Source organism: Orbicella faveolata, unplaced genomic scaffold (genome assembly GCF_042242905.1).
Source record: "Orbicella faveolata isolate gen_17 unplaced genomic scaffold, um_ofav_v1 contig_14, whole genome shotgun sequence".
NCBI lineage: Eukaryota > Metazoa > Cnidaria > Anthozoa > Scleractinia > Merulinidae > Orbicella > Orbicella faveolata.
Genome location: NW_028301541.1, coordinates 10,999,201 through 11,021,947, shown reverse-complemented (window position 1 = coordinate 11,021,947; position 22,747 = coordinate 10,999,201). Strand labels below are relative to the sequence as shown.

The window sequence follows — 22,747 nt, the reverse complement described above, 5'->3', positions numbered from 1 at the left end:
AATAGTTGTTTTTATATTAAAAGCGCCCACAGAAAACAAAAAAGTGAAATACAAATAAAAGCGCCCCCAAAAATTACGAGTACGGTTACTGTACTTGCATTGTATAATGACTCATATACCATGATGGTTAAGCCAGTGAAAGCCCTTGAATTTCCTTATCCAACGAACCAGTTTTTAATAATAATGGTTATACCTGATATTCCTCTTTAAATTGAGAGTAGAAAATTACCGGCTTGCTCCTGTTCTGAACAGTAATAGCGACAACACTGGCCGTAAAAGATCACAATTATACACATATTAACACAGAAGACATGACAGCTTTCCTTTGTTTTTTTTTTTGTGAATGGGGAGATAGCTATAGTGGGTTGTTGGAGAAGGCAATCCTTAGTTCATAACAACAAACCAACTGCTCGTGCCCGCTGTTTAGCCTCGGCACAACTGTTTTGCGCAAATACCGGGAAATAGTTTGTACCGACATCGGTTGCATTACTAAGGTTTATTACCGTGTACGTAAATAAGGGTCAAATGCAATAAAGCATTTAAGAATAGCTGACTGTTAGGATCGAGAACCGCCGGTCAACGACCCATTTGGCAAATCGCTCATATTTTGCCCAAAGATACCCTTAGGTGACCTAATTCTGAAAATCATATTTTAAGGTTCCAGCGAATTTTTATTTTTCAGAAATTCGCGAAAATTTGAAAGCGCGGTCAAAGTGCGGTTTTTCGTGTAATAAAATGACCGAAATAAGGTGCGAGGACGAAGCGCTGGTAAAGTCTTAAAATAAATTCAATTGACTTCAAACTTCACACAAATGTGGAACAACCACTCTAATTTATTCCTCGTTTTAAACTAATCTCAGAGATGTTGATATAGTGGTTTTCCGAACCATTTTAAAAACACCTATGAAGCGTGTGAAAAATAACGGCAAAATATAGGTCATGTTTAACAGCGTAAAAATGCATCTGGTACCTCACTGTCCGATTATTTTACTTTACAGCCTAGAAATATCATTATTAAACATATATCATGCCAAGTTTCATGCTCGAACTCGCAGTATTTCCCTTTGAGAAAAACGAAATTCTATGTCAATGTGTTGGGCGCAAATAACACAATAATTATACACGAACAAGAGACAAATCAGTTTCAACGGCGAAAGTAAAAGGCCATCATTCATTAAAATCCCGTCAATTCACTGCTATCAGTAGAAACATAATGTCCACTACATAGAAACTGTTTTTAGACGTTTTCGAAACATTGCGCGTTAACTTTGTTTAATTTCCTGTCCGCCGTCATGTCTAGTCTGTCATCGCGTGTATTTCATTAATGTAAACAACACTCTGAATGGTTTTCACGACAAACGCAAGAGATTTCCTGTAACCTTAATGTTTTCGATTCACCAAAACGCTTTAAGTTCGTTAAGACACAATAATGGGTCAACTTGGAATGCTGTTTAGCATTAAGGACGTTAAAGGACTGTAAATTAATCGAGTTGAAATATCTTGAAGCAAATCAAAATCGCGCCCTTATTCTAATTTGGCAAACAGCCGACCTCCGTTCAAGTTCAAGAAGTCGAGAGGTTAATTCGGCAATGTATTACCGGTACAACAACAAAATCAAACCGCGGTCATCAAAAGTGTAAGTTTAAAAGTGTAGTGGCAAGTCCCAAATACATTTCGCCTTTCTAAAATGGAAACAAGAAGTGAAACGCTCTGACCCGAAACAAATAAACAAAATATTAATACGACTAATTTAATCCGAAAATGTCACAGAAAACATACCTAAAAGCCGTCGATTCCCCTCAATACCACTCCACATTGCCTTAAAGAGCCCAAGCTTTCTGCTGTAAGAATCAGGGGCCTCAGGAATCTGTTTTTATCATATCGGCAACCATGCTGCGTGGCTGATATTCGAGACTCAGTAAAAGTTGTCACACAACCGTACGAGCAGCCCAGTCACGCTTTCACTGCTCTTGCGCAAATGTTCCACATTTCGCAATTTACATAAACCGATTACAAGTTTAAAGTAGTGACAGTAGATTGAAATGCGCTTCTTAAAGCTGACCTATCCAGGAGCAATTATTTCTTGTTCTTGAATGGCTCTTAGTTGTAGCTACAGTCGGAAGGAGGGGGGGGGGGGGGGGGTGGGGAGGGGGTACTCCTGGAAATTTCGGATATCTGTACGCCGTGGAAGATTAAGTGGTCTCCAGCTCTTAACGCCAACACTGACACACCAGATGATTCTCGAAGTATCACAGGGATCACTAAGCTAAATAATTTTGAGTTTAGCTCCGCTGAGTCAATTACCTGTTGGCGCGCATATTGCATTGACCGTGGACAGGTCGAAAAACAGTTAAACAGGAAAAGCCTGGTGCACATTGTAATTTAGCGTTGTTCAACACGCAATCGGTCAGGTTGTAATGCTAATCGTATTTGATAGAATGTCAAGTTTTCTTTCGACACATACTGTGGTGACATACTCCTAGATGGGCGTGGCCGGGAGCCATGAGTCAAGTCAGTCAACTCGCAAAGCTTAACAGAAGAGTGATAGTGAACCACTGGTGGAAGGACTGCAGATTGTCCCTACGCTTTACCCTGATAGGCCTCTGTTTTATTCTAATGAACTGATGCTGTGACAATGATGCCATTTAGCTTTATGAACATGCTAATGGTCAAGGGTTTCTTTTGCAGTATAAAATAATCATAAATAAGTAGTTCTTTGTGAAAAACTATTTTCAGGAAAGTAAGCTGTTTGGGAGATCTATGTTTTCAGATGTTCTAGAGTGATTAGTTTGTTAAGGCACTGTTGCGCTGCGTCTACGCGCAGTGTCGGAAACAAAATGTATTAGATCATCTAATTTTAAGTCGATAAAGGTAAATTAATCGTTGCAGCGAATTTGGATAGGGTGACTCAAATCACAAGGGTGATTCAAACCTCGTTCCTAGAGTCTCTCATCTTACCGCCCGACTGGAGTACGCTCCAGGGTGCGGTAAGATGAGGGACCCTGGGAACGAGGTTGAGACGATTCGGCCATGAGTTTTTCCTCTAAAGGATCTTCCTCCTCTACTCCCTCTCCCTCTCTACAAAAATTTAACGATCCTCTCCGCCCCGAAAAACTAGCACCTGAAAAAGACGAATATTATAAGGATCCTGGGCTCTGCGCATTTCCCGCGCCACCATTTCGGCGTCAAGCTTTCGGCCTGTCGTTTGACCAGTGCGGAATTTTGCCATAAGATACGAGTGCTGCTTGTCACTGACAGCCCTGAGAGCCCAACCCTCTTTTGAAACAACAAGGGCTTCTTGGTGACCTATTGTGGCTTTGAGTAACGCGCCAACGCTTGCTCCAAGCAGGGTTTGTAGCACATTTTGGCTAAGTCCATAAGGGAATGTCTCTCCAGTGACTGAGTATATTTCTCCAGAGACAAGTGCCTCTCTAAAGTGGACAGGCTATGAAAGACACGAATGCAGCTGCCTTGAAGACATTAATACACCCCTGCCATGCATGGTTACTATCCATGGAAGCATCACCAGACGCTTTCTCGGTCACACCCGTTGATAATGGCACCGATGTTGGGGTCGCAGTGTTCGTGCCTTTTTAGAAAATGACCCGAGGTCTCCTTTAGAGAATGATGTTTCCAGCAGAAATAAAGAAAGAGCGATGTCTGACTAAATTGCAAAAGAAACCCTTGACAATTAGTATGTTCGTGAAGTTAAATAGTATTATTGTCACAGCATCAGTTCATTAGAATAAAACAGAGGCCTATCAGGGTAAAGCGTAGGGACAATCTGCAGTCCTTCCACCAGTGGTTCACTATCACTCTTCTGTTAAGCTTTGCGAGTTGACTGACTTGACTCATGGCTCCTGGTCACACCCATCTAGGAGTATGTCACCACAGTATGTGTCGAAAGAAAACTTGACATTCTTTCAAATACGATTAGCATTACAACCTGACCGATTGCGTGTTGAACAACGCTAAATTACAATGTGCACCAGGCTTTTCCTGTTTAACTGTTTTTCGACCTGTCCACGGTCAATGCAATATGCGCGCCAACAGGTAATTGACTCAGCGGAGCTAAACTCAAAATTATTTAGCTTAGTGATCCCTGTGATACTTCGAGAATCATCTGGTGTGTCAGTGTTGGCGTTAAGAGCTGGAGACCACTTAATCTTCCACGGCGTACAGATATCCGAAATTTCCAGGAGTACCCCCTCCCCACCCCCCCCCCCCCCTCCTTCCGACTGTAGCTACAACTAAGAGCCATTCAAGAACAAGAAATAATTGCTCCTGGATAGGTCAGCTTTAAGAAGCGCATTTCAATCTACTGTCACTACTTTAAACTTGTAATCGGTTTATGTAAATTGCGAAATGTGGAACATTTGCGCAAGAGCAGTGAAAGCGTGACTGGGCTGCTCGTACGGTTGTGTGACAACTTTTACTGAGTCTCGAATATCAGCCACGCAGCATGGTTGCCGATATGATAAAAACAGATTCCTGAGGCCCCTGATTCTTACAGCAGAAAGCTTGGGCTCTTTAAGGCAATGTGGAGTGGTATTGAGGGGAATCGACGGCTTTTAGGTATGTTTTCTGTGACATTTTCGGATTAAATTAGTCGTATTAATATTTTGTTTATTTGTTTCGGGTCAGAGCGTTTCACTTCTTGTTTCCATTTTAGAAAGGCGAAATGTATTTGGGACTTGCCACTACACTTTTAAACTTACACTTTTGATGACCGCGGTTTGATTTTGTTGTTGTACCGGTAATACATTGCCGAATTAACCTCTCGACTTCTTGAACTTGAACGGAGGTCGGCTGTTTGCCAAATTAGAATAAGGGCGCGATTTTGATTTGCTTCAAGATATTTCAACTCGATTAATTTACAGTCCTTTAACGTCCTTAATGCTAAACAGCATTCCAAGTTGACCCATTATTGTGTCTTAACGAACTTAAAGCGTTTTGGTGAATCGAAAACATTAAGGTTACAGGAAATCTCTTGCGTTTGTCGTGAAAACCATTCAGAGTGTTGTTTACATTAATGAAATACACGCGATGACAGACTAGACATGACGGCGGACAGGAAATTAAACAAAGTTAACGCGCAATGTTTCGAAAACGTCTAAAAACAGTTTCTATGTAGTGGACATTATGTTTCTACTGATAGCAGTGAATTGACGGGATTTTAATGAATGATGGCCTTTTACTTTCGCCGTTGAAACTGATTTGTCTCTTGTTCGTGTATAATTATTGTGTTATTTGCGCCCAACACATTGACATAGAATTTCGTTTTTCTCAAAGGGAAATACTGCGAGTTCGAGCATGAAACTTGGCATGATATATGTTTAATAATGATATTTCTAGGCTGTAAAGTAAAATAATCGGACAGTGAGGTACCAGATGCATTTTTACGCTGTTAAACATGACCTATATTTTGCCGTTATTTTTCACACGCTTCATAGGTGTTTTTAAAATGGTTCGGAAAACCACTATATCAACATCTCTGAGATTAGTTTAAAACGAGGAATAAATTAGAGTGGTTGTTCCACATTTGTGTGAAGTTTGAAGTCAATTGAATTTATTTTAAGACTTTACCAGCGCTTCGTCCTCGCACCTTATTTCGGTCATTTTATTACACGAAAAACCGCACTTTGACCGCGCTTTCAAATTTTCGCGAATTTCTGAAAAATAAAAATTCGCTGGAACCTTAAAATATGATTTTCAGAATTAGGTCACCTAAGGGTATCTTTGGGCAAAATATGAGCGATTTGCCAAATGGGTCGTTGACCGGCGGTTCTCGATCCTAACAGTCAGCCATTCTTAAACAGCATTATGTATATTAGAAGCTATCAGAAATGTTACATCGCACTTAACTGCTTGGAGTACGACCTAAAAAACTGAAGTGAAGCTTTGTTTTGTCTTTTTTATAGTTAGCTATAACCATGATTGTATTTTTGGTTTGTAAGGAACCCGGTTCAGCCAGAATTACACGGCATATTACATGCAAATAGATAGGGGTTTTTGACCAAGCGTCAGGTAAATAAAACTACATATTAGCAGGAAAGGATCGAGATCTTTTCACGATATTGACCAGGGTCGTTTTTTGCATGTTTATAGAGCAAGACGCCGTGCTCTGTATTATTTTTTGAGTGAGTTCGAAAGTTGACAGAAATCGATGCTGTTTGTTTTAACCTTAAGGTAATAATAAGTTTTAACTTAATTTCGTTTCAATGCTGTGTCAACATTCTCATCAAAATGGACAATTTTCCTCTTCATGAATAATTCCGTGATATTCTGTGATGAATCTTAAAAACAGCTGTGGTTGTGTTAAAATTGACCCATAAAAAATATTCTTTACGACTAAAATCCGCTGAAGATAATTTTCGGAACCAATGAGAAAGAATGACGAAGTTTCTCTATTCAATAGGTCTACTGTATATTTTGACAATTAAAGACGAAAATTTCACTTTACACTCCAAACGTGTCAAGACGTAGCTAGTTCAAAGGCAGAATGAGGAATGATTCTTTGCCTTCACCATCCACGAATGAAGAATGTCCTTACATGAATGGCTTTGTTTGGAGACTGGAATACTTGACCGATGTCACGTATCCAAATCTTATTGCTGTGACTGTGATCAATTTATTGGCAGTCTTTCCGACTATTCTGTTAAACGCGCTGGTTATCGTAGCCGTCGTAACAAGGCACCGACTGCGATCAAAGTCAAACCTGCTTGTGGCGGGGCTAGCGGGGACAGACTTACTGATTGGGCTGGTTGTTCAAGACATAGGAATCGCGGTAGCACTGACGCGTATCTTTAGCGACGGACCATTCTGTAGCTTGGAAAAGGCTAGCGCTGTCGCACTGATAGGAAGATTCTTTCTTTCTTTGGGCAACTTTGTGTTGATAAGCATTGATCGCTTTATTTCTATCAAACATCCCTTGAGGTACACGACCATTGTCACCAAACAGCGGATTAAAACTGGTCTTCTTTTGGTCTGGGCCATTGGACTCTTTGTAACTATTCATGAACTTACACTGGCTGTTATTGACAATGGAACAGATCTTTACTTTCTCTACATGGAGGTGAACTATGTCATACTGTCAGTGCTCGCCTTGGTTGCCATTGTTGTTATCAGCTACACCTATTGCTATATTTTCTCAGAATCGCGACGTCAGAAAAAACGACTGCAAACCGAACAGCTGCCCGAAGAAGAAGCTAAAAGACTGAAGAAAGAAAGCAAAGCGGCCAACACTTTAACACTTATTCTGGTTACATTAGTAATAACTTATACTCCCTCTGTAGTTCTTATTTTAGTTACATATTATTCGAAAGACATTTTAGGGCCGCATATGTTAAGCGTTATCTGGAATTGGGTGGTGACATTTAGTCTTCTAGGATCTCTTTGCAACCCTATCATTTTCTTTTGGCGTGTAAAGAAGTTGCGCCGAGTTCTTCTTGAGATTTTACATTATAGACAGCCCGAAAACAGCCCACCACCAATAGAGATGTCCCCGGCCAAAGCTCGAACCCGGACCGCTCGATCCGGAGTCGAGCGCAATAACCAAGAGGTCACCGTGCCTCCTTAACAGAACGGAAATCCTGGTATCGTAATATGAATGAAGGGTAAGAGAGCTAATCGCACCCCACCCACCCTACGTAACCATATTGAAGTTGATAAAGGTAAAATAACCACCCTAGCGTGTTTTTAAGGTTACAGTATACCTTCAGATCGGCAATTTTCTTCAAATTTGGATTTTTGGTTCAAACTAATGGTCGAAGAGTAATCTCTAATTTCTGAAAACAAAATTGAAAAAAACCTTATATTGGCGGAGAAATGAATGTTTTACGTTATGGCCGGAAGTAGAAGTTCCCTCTTGATTGACAGCCCTATAACGTGTATGCAATCAACCGAGACTACTTTCAAGGGAATGTTACCGATATGGATACCACGAATTGGCTGGCTACTCAGTTAATCAGCACTGTTAATCCAAGCATTTTTCGTATTACATGTAATTCTATTAAGTTATAAGTAAACATGGACCACGGAAAACTCCGTTTACCAGTTCGAAAGAGCGAAGAATGAGTAAAAATACATGTACATCAATGAGTGAAGAAGCGAAAGTTGGCCTCGCGGATGAAGCTACGGACGTATCAAGCGGGCAAAAAGATCGAGTCAAGAGAAGAGAAAGGTTGTGTAAAATTTGGGAACTCAACAGAGATAACAGCGATGCTTACAGTGACTCTTTTGTTGAGTTCGATACCGATGAATCGTCCAACTCATTGAGATCCATTGTAACATTATCCATGCACATTTGCTCTGCCGCGCTTTCTTTTGTTTGTTCTCGTCGCCCAGCTACTCTAGCGTTCGTATCCTTTTTCGTCTTCCCCATTTTGCCAAACCAGCTTCAAGAAAAACCCAACTGCAGAAAAATTATTTCTCCGCCTTGAGCGCATTGCGAAACGCAAGGTTTTTTTGCAGATTCACGCGTAAATTTCACCGCGAGTTAATGGTAGTAAATTTTTCAAGCGCTGATTGGCTCAGTGATCTGAGAACCCAGTTGAAGGCGTTTGTGGGCGGAGTTTGTTTGCGAAGCAAGATATTTTTCTTAGCGCTGTTTTCTCGGATAAGTTTTTTCGCTTGAAGCAGACACTTTAAAGAGTTACAACTCAAACGGAATTTGTTTGTTTGCCCTCAAATTTGGACAGTAGCTAGATTAACATATAAAAAACAAAAACGTGTCTGCGAATTGCTTATTTCGAAATATTTTTTCTCCAAGAGCGATTTTTTTATGATCACTTCACATTTTTTTAATCCTATTTCGAAAATGTTCTGTAACTTTTTACTACAATTGAATATGGAAAAACGCAGACACGCTTTTTTAGCGCTTTTTGTCCTGAAACCGAGGAAAAAAATAAATTGGCGAAAAACAAAATTCGCTTTGACTTGTAGCTTCCAAGAGGTGATTAGGACGCTTGCATTTAGTGACCGTGAAAAAATTGGCAATTCATTTTATTTCAAAATTTTTGGTATGGTTTGATAGCCAGCTCTATAAGCTTTAATTTGATATAGGGGCTTAGGTATCTACAGCTTAAACCGGACGCGCCACATCGCTTGGACGCGAGACACCCCTGAAGGTATACGGTAACCTTAAGCAAATGTTTCGAGTGTTAGCCCTCCATTCGTCAGTTCAAATAGGAGGATCGTAATGTACTGCACTGCACTACACTGCACTTACATACATTTACATAAATACAAACATTTTATTTTGTTTTCAAATTAAAATTACAAATTGCACTGACTTTGTGATGTATTTTATTATAGGAGATTTTATGTGTGTTTATGTAGTGGAGTATGGAGTTACGCTATTGGGGAGAAATGAAAGGAAAATACATGAATTAATTGGCTAAATAGAAAACTTTAATTGGTCTAATAGGGAACTAAGGTATGGAGTTGAGAGATGAATTTCTGTTCCTAATAATTTTTTACGTCTTTCAGTTAAAAATTTACGTTTTTAGAATAAGCCGGTCTTTCTTTTGCAAGTGTAGAAAGATTTTTCTCGAACGATAACATGTGAGGGTTTTTTTTAGCGAAAGAAGACTTGAAACTCTCTCGGATACTGCAGTGTACAATAAGAACACTGAGGAAAGCTTGAATAAGTATGCAATACCAATGCAAACTGAGTTCTAACTGATAAATCAGTTTCCAGCGAGAAGTACTGTTAAACTTGTAAATATTGTATACTTGAAACAATTCTAACCGTACTTACCAGCAACTGCTAATGATGAAGACAGGATTTTAATGTAAATTTTAGTGTCAGAAACAACGTGCACAGTATCTTTGTCGTTGTTACATTTCTGCAGAAATTATATGCAGAACACCTTGCTTTTTTCAGTATTTTGAAATATTAAAGCTTAAAGCCTTAATGAGCATTAATCATCTGAGCCAAATTAACATAAGGAAAGACAAGATTATAATCAGCATATCTGAATTTTTGTTGAACACTACGCATGCCTAAGTTAGTTTAGTTTTTACCAGTAAGCTTCGCAGTTAGCTTTGTAAATATTGCCACTGAAAACACTGATCTGTTACTGAACTTTGCCGGAGGTAAATAAAAGAGTAAATTACAGTCGGTTGTTTTAAGGCAAACACCTTTCTCAAAAGAATTTTTTCATGAACACAAACAATTAGATAGGTATTATATCCATGTTTACAGTTTCCCCGCTCGAGAATTTCCTTCCTTACGCGAATTATCTCAAATTTCCATACCGTCCGCTTTGGCAGCCATTTTGTTCACAACGGTCGGGCAAATGTGGCCCCTTAAGCCCAAGACTCTGATCAGCGGAATTTTTCCACCAAAAAGAGGTCACGACCCCTCGTCGGCCGAACGACCGACTGACTGATCGACTGACCGACTGAGTTACTTCTTTCCCAACTGCTATAACTCCATCTAGCTAAGGTATCACTCGCTAAAATTAAGCTCTTTCTTATTTCCTTGAGCATACTTATTTTCGTAGAAGAAGAGACTTTCTTAACAATTTAACTATAAAACATTGCGACAATATGGAATACCTTAAGCCATTTTGATGACGTTTCGACGTTCGCTTAACGTCATTATCAAGTCAACTGAGTGAATAAAATGGGTACAAATTTAAATATACAATACGAATTCCTAAAAGACACGAATGCAAGAAAACAAGCTAATAAGACTAATAAAAGATGGGAAAGTAACTCATTTGCATGCAGGGGGCCAGAAACAAAATCATTAACGCTTGTTTTCAGTTCTTAGATGGGATATTTAACTCCGCTCAGAAATATACATGGAGACCAAAGGGGGTTAAACTGCGATAGCCTACCATCCTTCAGTTGTAACAGCTCTCATAGCTGCCTCACACTTGAGAACCGAGATAAGGTATACATTGACGCGAGCAGTCTTGGGCGCTGTTATTGATTCCTAGCAACCAGATCGATCGTTCGCCTCTCGACGAGTTATTCGCGGATCCTTACAGATTCCTGCATTTCCTTCATCATTTTCGAACCCCCCATGACGTGCTATCACAGCGCTTCAAAACTAAGCTATTTAACTCACCAAACTATTCTCGCCTCGCCTGTAAAGTGATATCAGCAAAACGTAACGTTATTATATTTGTAACTTGATAGTGATGTCTGGATGACATCGAAACGTCGTCGTTAGCGTTGATATTCACTTCAAGGTCGAAGACCAGTGTTGAAGACCAGTGTTCAGTTTAAAAGGCAATGTAAGAGAAGAAAGCAATGTAAGGCGTACCCTAGAATACAGGCCTGTCCAAAAAAGCCCAGTTTGAGCTGGCCGGGTGGTGTTATAATAAATTTTTGTTTGTATTATTACAAATTAACACTACATTGCAAAATTGGTGATTGCCTAGTACAAATTAAACGAGTGAGCAAGCTACTAAACTCTGTGTTCATAAGAAAGGACAGTAGGTTTTCGTTAAAAACTCCTGAAAACGTAGTTTTCTGTTACTCTATTATGACTAATTTGTGTATTGTTACTAATTAGCGTCTAAAAATCAAAAAAAGAAAGAACTTTATCTTTGACTAAAGTGGCTAGATCGTTGCTACTAATAACCACTGAATACCGTCACGTTTACTCCTGCGATCAATTCTTTTGCATAACACTCTTCCCAAGATACGTGTAGCGGGGAAAAGCAGTTGTTTATTCATACCTGTTCTAGTTAAATTGTTTTACCCAAAGTTAAATACAGCTGTCTTTAAATAGATCAAAATTGACTCAGGGAACATTCTAATGGCATCTGACAACGCATATAGATAAAGACTGAAAATAATTAGTTTACATGTTAGCTGGAAGTAAGATAGTAGTAATGTTTCAAAAATCGGGTTAGAGTCCCTTTAATTTTTTTTTTTTTTTTTTTTTTTTAATAATTTTAATTTACAAAACACAGTTCTACAATACTTACGTTACTTACAATACGGGTCACTTATGCTGGTAATACAATACTCAATACAGTTCCTTACAGAAATTACAATTACTTGCAATACGGGCTACTTACACTGCTAGTCCCTTTAATATTCTTGAAACAGCATCCGAGTTTAGGCCCCGCGGTGTTCGCATCCTAATCAATGCTAAGGCTATTCATCGTCAGCAAAGTGTTTGTCAATAATAACAAAGCGATGGCTAAACAGAAGCGTTCATTGACTTAGTCTATAATCATTTCGAATAGTGATTTATTAGTATATTAGCGGCTTTATATAGTTTAGCCAGCCAAATACATTGTATGGTCTTTAACAACGCAGAATCAATACTAAACCTACCGCTTCCTTGACAACGGCTAGCTCCTAAAATATAAGCATTTTCGTTTACATACGTTTAAAAATGTTTACAGTACTTTTTGTATGTCTTAAATAATATAACCTACGCATGCGTTACGCAAATTTCTCTAACTAAGCGAGTACGAGATCCGTATTACAGCCGTATAGGGAGATTTTGACGAACACCAGCGAGAAGCTATATCTTCTTTAAATACAGACAGCAGTCAGGTTACTGAATTAAGTAACAGTTTTTTCCATCTGAGTGTTTCTTTGTTTTGCTTAATTGTCATCCCGTACCAGAACTTAAGTGTTTCGAAATGCTTCCTTAAACATTTCTCTCTCAGCTGACGCATTGGTTGTGAAATTAAGAGGCGAATAATACTTCAAAGAACAATAGTGTATTAGCTAATCAGTATCATTTTCTAAAATTCTCAAGGTAAGTAATCACCTTGTAACAAAAATACGAAAATACGAAGCATCACTTTGTGGATATTGTCCTGCTCATTTTCTCTTGTCCTGGTAGATTAACTTATTTTTACTAATTTTCGCAAGTAAAAATTTCTTGACTTTCGCGTTTTGGAAAAATATTCCGAAAATTAATACTTGCGAAAAGAAGAGCGCGCGAAAATTAAACATGCGAAATTAATTCTAGCGTGGATAATAGAAGAGACCCAGCCTCTTCTATTATGCGTGATTCTAGATTATGAAAGGACACTATTCAGCGTATTGATTTTAAGAGTTCTCAGGCACGGACTCGGTGGTTATTGCTCAAATTTTGTCTTTATACAATCTTAATGGTCTTGTTTTCAACTCGATTCGCACTCTTCCTCCGATTCACTGTTGTCGTCAGGAAACAGGAAACACATTACATCTACAAAACCAAGGTTAACAAAGAAATCAGTGATTATCTTTTTTTCATCTAGGGCCTGCCTGAGATCTAGTTCTCTTTTATTTACGTCAGTCAAGCCTTCCCTTAACAAAATTCAAATACAAGTAGAGCTTGTTGAGCACGGTGCCTGAAAAAGTCGGGCTTGAGCTGCTACTCCAGAATCAAACTAGTTCGTGGCATCATTGCTAGCTTTCCAGTACTTCTCCGACAAGTCGTTTAGTACCCAATTAATGCTCCTGGGCTGAAAAAGTGTGAAATATCTTGTTCCCCATTGCATGGGGAGTTCTGTACTAATTAACAACAGGCCCAACCTGACGGAAACAGATAACGTAGGGGAGATCACGAGTGATCAGTTTATTTAGAACTGTATAAGATAGAAGTACAGTTGGCTACGCTACTCAAAATCTATTCTGTAATAGATAGTGAGTAGCGTAGTAGTGTGTCCTTGTTAGCAAAATGACGGCCGCTTCTTCACGTTTTCGAAGTGTCTGTGAAGAGGATTTAGATAAAGTTTTGAACGACTAGTAGAATTATACCAAAACAATTAGATTATTCGCCCTCGATTTCTATGCGTGATAGTTGACGTCAGCTATCACGCGATAGAAATTTCCGTCGAGCTCATAATCTAATCATAATCGACGGCGGCGGTGGTGGCGTTGACGGCGGAGTCGCTCAAGATGGCGGTCATACTCCAGCTCATAGGTTGACAGAGACATGCAGCCTTGATTTATAGCGTACTTCTTGTAATATATCAAACACCGTGAGAGTGACGGTGTTTCATCGGGATGTCCAAACACCGAGAAGAAAGTTGAAAATACGACGCGCAGAGGAGTATTTTTGACGAAATTCGAGGTGTTTAGATAGTCGATGAAACACTGTCTCGAGCGTTTGATATATCTTCTCGATCGAAACATAAACTACCGAGTAAACGGAGAAGAAAAATCGACAAAATCTATGCTAATTTTCTTTGCTTTAACTTGATGAATTGAGAATGATAATTGGACTTCCATGTTATGGTCAATTGACACCTGTCAAACAAAGTATCCGCTTACCAGTATCACGTGTCCATATCGCGAGCTCAAGTTTAGAGCTTATCGAGATCGAGTTTTTCCAAGTTCATCGCTGACTAAGTGCTAGTTTTTGGCTTGATGACGGGCTCGTGTCAGGTTAAATTGCTATAATCTGGGCGGGGTTGTGCGGAAGCTAGTTAACGCTATCCCGAGATTAAGAGTTAACCGAAGCATAAATTTTTCTTGAATAAAAATGTTTTTTACTGCTTTCGTGTTGTGTAGTTTGAGATTATTCAAAACAACGAGAGTAATATAAGAGTTATATTAAAACCTTAGACAAATATCAGAATATTTTGGCCGGACCTGTTGTAGTTGTTATTTCCGTTTTTTCTCATAACAAGTCAAACTATGTTCAAGTCGCCATTCAGTTTTTGGATGACCATTAGTTTGGGAGGGTTACTACGTTCAAAAATTTACTGTAAATATGGCGGCACGACCGAAAATTCGAACTTTCTTTTATTACGTCAAAAATGCCCTTTTAATGAGCTATTTTCAGAAATTAAGCTTTAAAGGTTCAAGCGAATTCACATTTTGGTGAAATCTAAGAATGTTCGAAGCACCACTCGATGGAATTTATGCAAAACTGAGCATTTTGCTTTGATCATTTATCGGTGTAATAACTTAAATATACCTTAGAATAAGCCTTGGTTATAGATGACAAAGCTCTAGAAATCGGACCGAGCAGAAAATTTCGGCAAAATGTCGGCCTTCAAGGTAAAACGATCGGTCCTTTATTCAAATTTTAGCAACCTTGGTGAATAAATGAAGAAAAAGCATCGTTTCTTCTTCGTTGGTTATCTCTTGATATTAGTTCTCTAATTTTTTTCTTAAAAAAAAGAGGGAACAATCCCGAGTGAACAGATAAATTGTACGTGTACCCGGAACGACGCCCGGAGACGCAAGTGTCACGCCATGCAATTTTCGCTCGGCCGTCTAAAAGTAGCGGAATTGGTCAAAATGCCCTTCCTAGTTTTTCTTCCAGCGCGCTTAATTTTCACAGGCCAACCAAACCATTTTAGATATCCTATAACGGTATCATAGGTCTTATTTGGCGAGATATTCGTATACTAAAAGAGTGATGGCCCTCTCAAATAAGTAGAAATTTGGTTTCTAAATTGAGTTTTCTTATTTGTACTTTTCAAACCGTGCGCGGCAAACGTTTTTACTTCAAGTTGATGATGATGATCAAAGTGTAAATTACTGTGTATGTAATGTTTGGTAAAACAGTTCACAAAAAGAGTCTTTTTGACGCATAAAAGAAATTCTGTCGTCAAGTTCTTCAAAGTTACAGAGAGTTGCTCTTAGGAATGTAAACTTTACTCTAATTGCTCTCCGAACCACCACTGCGTCGTAGAATCACGACTTGATGAGCACCTATGTACAGGGTTCACTGTTGCGTAATAACCGAAATTATCTTCCCCTGCTGGTTCTTTCACAGCTCCTGTTAGGGGACTTTTCAGCTGACATCCTTTAGACGATCCATAATATGAATCAACATGTGCGTGCCAATAATCTTGTTGAACAAAGTGGGCGGTACAATTTTTGCAACCATAGCCGCGGATGTTGATGTATTCGTATTTCTTACATCTGTCGAATTTTAACTGCATCACATCGATTTCAGTAAATTTTGCTCTTAAATAATCGATGTAAATGAGACCATCGGTATTAAAATTGCATGTGGCTCGAAAGTGAGTGGAGTGATTGGCAATCATGTCCATCCGGGATAGCGTTAAACGGAACTTATTCCAACTGAAGGCTTTTTTCTTGTCGGGGTTGTCCAAATAAAATGGTGAATTGGCAAACTCGTGGTTATTAGCCATGCTGAATGACTCGACAAGAGTCCAAACAGAGTTATTTTCAGATTTAAAATCACAGAAGGTTTTGTAGATAGAGATGTTCGTCGGATCAAATAAAGCATACACTCCAGACGAGGCTGCCGTGTCCATTTCAAGTTGCTCCTTGCAGGATCGTGCTTTCCGCTTCTGACAAAATCTACCAAAGTATTCCCCTATGCAGATGCATCTAAACTTGTGTTTGGGATGCTCGCACAACTCCGTACAGGATCCTCCATGAAGACACGGATTCTGGCTGCAACATTGGTTGGTACAAGGTTTTTCTGGGCATGCACTTCCCACAGAAATCTGAAAAGGGCAATTTAGTCCTGGTTTATTTTTTACATATTCCCCAGTTTTAGCCGGGGAATATTGGGTCACGTGACGCGTCTAGACCAATCGCGCGCGAGCGAAAATATTTGATGGATTTTGAGGCGACTCATGCCGTGCCATAGAAAATACAGCCAATAAGAATACTGGAAAGCCGTTGTATATTCGACGGTATTACACCCAACCTTCCCATCGCGCGCCACGCGTATCTCGCATTCAGTATTTTCCATGGTATGGTATAAAATAGTTATACGACACTCTCTTTCGTTATATACCATGGAACATCCCATTAGTCACTTGTATTTTCTTGGTATGCATACCGGCGCCTAACCCTAGATACAGTGACTGAACTGTCCTATACCGAAACGAGACAGTAATAGTCTTTTTGTTCGCAGCTAACAAAGATAAAGACCATGCTGAAGTTGCTTTGACCTCTTTTAATACTTAACTCCAAAATTCTAGGTTTAATCTGACAAGGAACAACACATTCTATTCAAATTAACACAGCTATTTTCTACCTGACGACACTCGACGAACTACGAGTGAGTTGCCGGATGCGGGTGACACATTTTTAGTGCCAAACAAAAAGCTTGGACTCACAAAATGTTCCGTGGTTTTTGGAATTATAAATCCAAACGGTCGTAAAAACAGCAGAGTAACAGCAATTTTCAAATGAAAAATGTTGGTTCCTGTTTGAAAATTTTAAATCTCTTTTCATTTATATTTAGTGCCTTCTCTATTAAGAAAGGTTGTCCGACTGCATGCGATGCCTTTCCTGTTAACCTTACATTGACGTCCGGACAGAACAGTTTTCCTGCCCTCTGAATTGGCCAATTCAACTGTTCCAGGCGCGCCAACCGTATGAAAGGACAGGCTCGTGTTTATACTAAGAAAATGAGTGACTCGTGGGATATTTCATGGAATACCACTCGAAAGCATTGCATAACTAGTGTTACCTATTAATGTTCACTATTATTTTGTTTTTAGACATTCTTTTAAAACTTTCTCGGCTACTTCCCTGGATCAATTGTTTTTCCCGAGTTAACATTGGTTAACATTATTTGCATTCTTCGTACTCCGCGATCAGAACGGACAAAGCTTTGAATCACAAGGTCCTGAATAACAAGGTGTCAAATAACAAGGTGTCCGAAAGCACGGTCTCCGATAACAAGGTTTCCAATAGCAAGGTGTGCAATAACAAGAAATCCCAAAAAGCTCTATAACAAGGTATGTAATAACAAGGCCTTGAGTAACAAAATTCGCGTGGCCAGCTGCGCGGTTTATCTGGTTCCTCCTCGTGAATGAATACTCTTCTATATTCCCAAAACCTCTTACAAATTGTTTTTTCCCGGTAAATTTTGTCATCAAGATGACAAATCGGCTTCGTTTTGTAATCGAGTTGCGTTGGTTGTCCAATTTTAAGTGTTTTTCAGCGTCAATTTTCACTCGTATGATTACAGACCGAATTGGAGTCCACCCAATTTTATTACTTTTGCTATAAGAATTAAGGTCTTGGCAGCTGAAGCTGAAGGCTGAGGTTGATAACACTTGCCATTGTTTTTTCCCGGTAAATTTTGTCATCAAGATGACAAATCGGCTTCGTTTTGTAATCGAGTCGCGTTGGTTGTCCAATTTTAAGTGTTTTTCAGCGCCAATTTTCACTCGTATGATTACAGACCGAATTGGAGTCCACCCAATTTTATTACTTTTGCTATGAGAATTAAGGTCTTGGCAGCTGAAGCTGAAGGCTGAGGTTGATAACACTTGCTAACACTTAAATTATTCTAGATATCACGAAAAACCGAATTCAATTATTGTTTTATTATACATTGTCAGTGAAAAGAACATAAAATATAAATTACAGAAGTCGCGAGAAAAACCAACTTATCATATAGTCCGAAAACTAAATTAAGATTTTCATCATTGCCAAAAAAATTGTCTTTCCCCCATTTTTTTCTGATTATTTGCGGATATTTTTCCGAATATTGACTGCTTCTTTAGATTTTTAATTTACTTCTGTCGAAAAGGAAAAACAACCTTTGTCGCTCTGCGAACGTTCCCGACAGGTGGCCAAATAGCAGAGTTATCTGCAGCTAACAAAACAACGATCGAGGCATTGACACATTATAACTAAAGATATCAATTCGTAGTACATTCATGGGTTCGAATTTATTTCATCGGGTGGTCCACTCCTCTTGGGAGGACTAAAACTGACAAGCGAATTTTACATAATCTACCACTGCTAAAGAATTCCAAATTTTACCAGTGAGGGCCAAAAAAAAATTGACCAAGTCAGGTTACACTAGGCTGTGTGGGAGAGTAGTGTTTAAAAAACTCGATTGCATTTGCCCTAGATGATTTACTTTCTGTCCCGTCGTACCCTTGAGTAGGTTTTTGCAACGGCGACGTATGTTGCTAAGGAACTCCATCTCCTTTCTTTCTTTTATTTCTTTCGGATCTTCTTGTTCAAATTAGTTTTCCATGATCAGTTTCTCATCGTCAATAAGTCGGGAAGGGAAGAATAAAAAAACGAAAATTCTGAAAATATCATACCTGGTCAACATACTCTCTACTCATGTCAAAATAGGCGTATCCATCTTTTCTAACAAAGTCATCTGGAGCCGACATTCTGTCTTCGCCCAACAACTCGCAGCGCTGCCCCGATATCTGGAATGCTTGACATCTGCATTTTTCATCGAAGCACTTTACATGGCAATCGTAAGTTTTCGGTAGTGTAAAGTTTCTAAAACTGTGACCCACCATGGCGCGATTTTTAATTCCTTTTTCATGGTGGCTTAATTTGCTCAACTCGCATCTTCCATTGCATTCCGTGGCTGCTAACTCCAAATTGTTTTTGGCAACGAATATTGATACGAAGAGAAAGATCTTTGTCGCTCCCATGTTTCTACTATTTCTCAGGAGAACGTGAGTAAAGACCCTCTTCTAGGACAGAATCTGCATTTTCATCAATGGTACCACGCATTTAATGTAGCATGATTAATATATGTTGGCTCAAGTCCGATAAATGGCTGTTGAACAGTTTTCGCCTGCCATTAAACAAATTCTGCGGTTTGACAACGTCAATCACATAAGAAATGCTGAATTATCTTTTACTTTATTGGCAATTATTTTGGTGTCGATAAAGAGCTAGATGCTGTTTCCTAGAGATTAGATTCCTGAAGGTTACCGTAGACCCCCAAGAGACGATTTTATCCCAAAGAACAATTCTAACGTCAAATCATGCATGCGTGATCAGTGATAACTATTTCATCTGCAATTTCTATGCAAATAAATATTTTCAAAAGCTTGAAATCCACGCGATTTATTCACAAAAACGTATTTTTCGTCTTAGTGTTCCTTTTTAAATACAGCATATTCTAAGTGACTTAAAGGCAATTTCGAATGAGTCACTGCAAATGGCTCTGACAACTTTAAAGTCTATTTCAAAATTTTTTGACTCAAAGTCCTGTTCCGATTAGGGGAGAACGTGTCCCGTGTATACCATGGATCAGGACTTCCCTGAGGAAACAACAACTTCAACTTTCGACTCACACGTGATCTGGACGTGCACTTTAATTAAGACCGTGAAAAATTTGTGTGCCAGACGGCGTCAAGCAAATATATTTTTACGCAGTTTGTTCTATTTTTAGAATTCGGAGGTGTAACACAACACTTTTAAATGACTATCACCACGAGAAACAGTGAAGTCTCGAGGAAAACACTCACTTTTTCCATTGGAGCCAGTCACTTAGCATTTATTTTCCTATTGCTTTTAGCCACATGATCGTACCATTACGCGGCAGCTCGCCAGCCAGTACGTGCTTCCACTCTCCGCCCTCTCCCACCCATGTCTTTTGACGCGACAAATTTTTGCAAAGCCCTCCTCCAGTTCTCAGTTGTTATGGTGGCGCGGTGTCCCCATGGTTAGTGCGCTCATACAATACGGATCGAACGGTCCGGGTTCGAGCCCTGACCGGGGAAATTGTGTTGTGTTCTTGGGCAAGACAGTTTACTCTGACAGTGCCTCTTTCCTCCCAGGTGTATAAATGGGTACTGGCCTATTTAATGCTGCGGGTAACCCTGCGATAGACTAGCATCCCATCCAGGGGGGAGTAGAAATACTCCTAGTCGCTTCATGCTACAGAAACCGGGATAAGCTCTGGCTTGATGGACCACTTGGCTCGTATGCAGACTTTACTTAGCTATACAAGTGAATATATGAAAGACCATATATTTGAACTGCGGAGAAAGATATGAAGATATGATTGATCATCGCAGTTATACACACAACTTAAGCAGTGGTGAAATTAAAGCCTAAAAAAAAATTCAGGCCTGAACGGGATTCGAACCCATAACCCCTGCGATACCGGTGCAGTGCTTTACCAAGTGGCCAATCAAGCCAACTGGGAGCTGTTCACATTGTCAGTTCGTAATATACCCGTAGATGATGAAGAATAAATTAAGAAAGAAAAAAGTAGACATCAATATTTATTACTTTTTTTGGCAGTGATAAATATGTATATATATATCCAGCAGGTGATATGCTTCTGATATATCTTATCAGATGTTTTGGTGTGTAGTATCGCTGTATATTTTTACGAGTTGTGCTGTATTTTGACGTGCCCGTAGGGCGCGTCAAAATACAAACAACGAGTAAAAATATAAAGCGATACTCCACACCAAAAGATCTAATAAGAGATTTATTGTCCAACTGCTGTAGTCAATAAATGTATCAATGAAAGAGAGAGGGTGTGACAGTTTTGCGTGCGCGCGCCGACCTGTAAGGCAAACAGGTTTTCTACTATACAGATAACTGTACAATATCGCTGTATATTTGTACTGTTATTTGGGCGGTATTCGCTGCAGTTGGTAATAATTATTATTGCTTTTTTTTAATGACTCGGCTCGCTGATGTCATGCACCTGATTAAGCCTAGTTCACACTGACGACATAACGACATAAACGTAACGATATAAGAAGGACGTTTTTCCACTATGTTAGTAGCGTGAACACCCTCACTTAATTTACAAAACAGCAAGAACATAACAACAAAATATAAAAAAAACTGATCTTTTCCCTATGTCTTATGTCTTTATGTCATTATGTCGGTGTGTTGCTATGTCGCTAGTGTGGACCTGGCCTCACTCATCAGTCGTGGAAGTCAGCTTAATGGAACCCAGCTTAACTTATTCCAGGCCTGAAGGTTGCTAATTGTTCGAAATGCCTGAAGAGTTAGGATTAGAGGTGCCTCCTGAAGATTCTAAAAACAATCGGAAAAAGAAACTTCTTGGTGATAGTCCTGGCAATTATTTGTGTCGTTCTATTGTTGTTTACAATTTTAACGTTTGCTCTTCGCATCCACTGTCCTCACTGCGACTCGGAAAATGAGCAGCGAAGGCCTACACCTGTAGAAATCACAACAGAGGATAACCTTGTCCACTTTATTCACGTTTCCGATATCAACCTGGACTTGAACTACAACAGCTCAATTTTAAACTTTGATTCGTGCCGTTTTAATGCAGCGATCATAGAAGCCGCGTCCGATGCACCTTTTGGCCGGACTGGTTGTGACACTCCGGAGTTGTTACTCAACAGCAGTTTAGAAGCAATGAGGAACGTAAGCAAAGAACAAAAGCTGGAGTTTGTTTTGATCTCAGGCAAATCTCGAATGATTTATTATTGTATTCTTGTGTTAACTAATATAATATAATTATCTGACAAAAGGTACAACGAGAGGGCTCACATAGATTTTTTCACATAATTTTTCTAGTCCATAAATATTACTAAGAAAGAGTAGGATTTCAATGCTCAGATTAAGATGCATGTACGTATCATCCTCATATAATTGCCAAAGAAAATCCTCAAGAGGACGATGATGTTTTTTTTTTCTGAATATTTATTACTAAAACAAAAATTGGCTTGATACGGCTATTGAATTTTTGTGAATAATAATCATAATTCCATTTCTTCGCTGTTCATCGTCAATGAATACTCCGTATTGTTTCGTGCTTAGTTACCAGTTTTCCAACTTAAACGAGTCCTTTCTGTGATAAGTATAACTCTCGGCAGCAGAACATCTCCTTGGCATTACTTGGCTCTTAGCCTAGTGTGGTACTCTTGTATGAATGCGCGAAAATATTTAATGGACAGCGTTTCTAAAATAAAAAATGGACGTTGTCGATTATTTTAAACAAGTCTCAGTTCTAGTGGCCCTCTGTTTCTTTTCAGCTATTTTTTAATTGCTATTATTCTGTTGATGGGATAAGCAAGGCTTGTTGAGAGCGTTTCAATATGAAAATAATCGAAAATAAAAAATATGGTAACCA

The 22,747-nt window shown here is 39.1% G+C and overlaps 2 protein-coding genes across 2 annotated transcripts; one reads left to right on the top strand and one right to left on the bottom strand.

Annotated features, from left to right (window-relative positions):
* Window positions 1–6,502: 6,502 nt before the first annotated feature.
* Window positions 6,503–9,209, top strand: LOC110069321 (uncharacterized). Its single transcript, XM_089286600.1, has 2 exons — window positions 6,503–7,703; window positions 9,147–9,209. The coding sequence occupies exon 1, from the start codon at window positions 6,503–6,505 to the stop codon at window positions 7,577–7,579; it is 1,077 nt and encodes a 358-aa protein (XP_089142726.1). The 3' UTR covers window positions 7,580–7,703; window positions 9,147–9,209.
* Window positions 9,210–13,514: 4,305 nt separating this feature from the next.
* Window positions 13,515–19,435, bottom strand: LOC149113960 (uncharacterized). The gene is made up of 2 exons (XM_089286599.1): window positions 18,975–19,435; window positions 13,515–16,400 (listed from the first exon to the last, which is right to left on the bottom strand). The coding sequence occupies exons 1-2, from the start codon at window positions 19,320–19,322 to the stop codon at window positions 15,576–15,578; spliced, it is 1,173 nt and encodes a 390-aa protein (XP_089142725.1). The 5' UTR covers window positions 19,323–19,435; the 3' UTR covers window positions 13,515–15,575.
* Window positions 19,436–22,747: the final 3,312 nt, after the last annotated feature.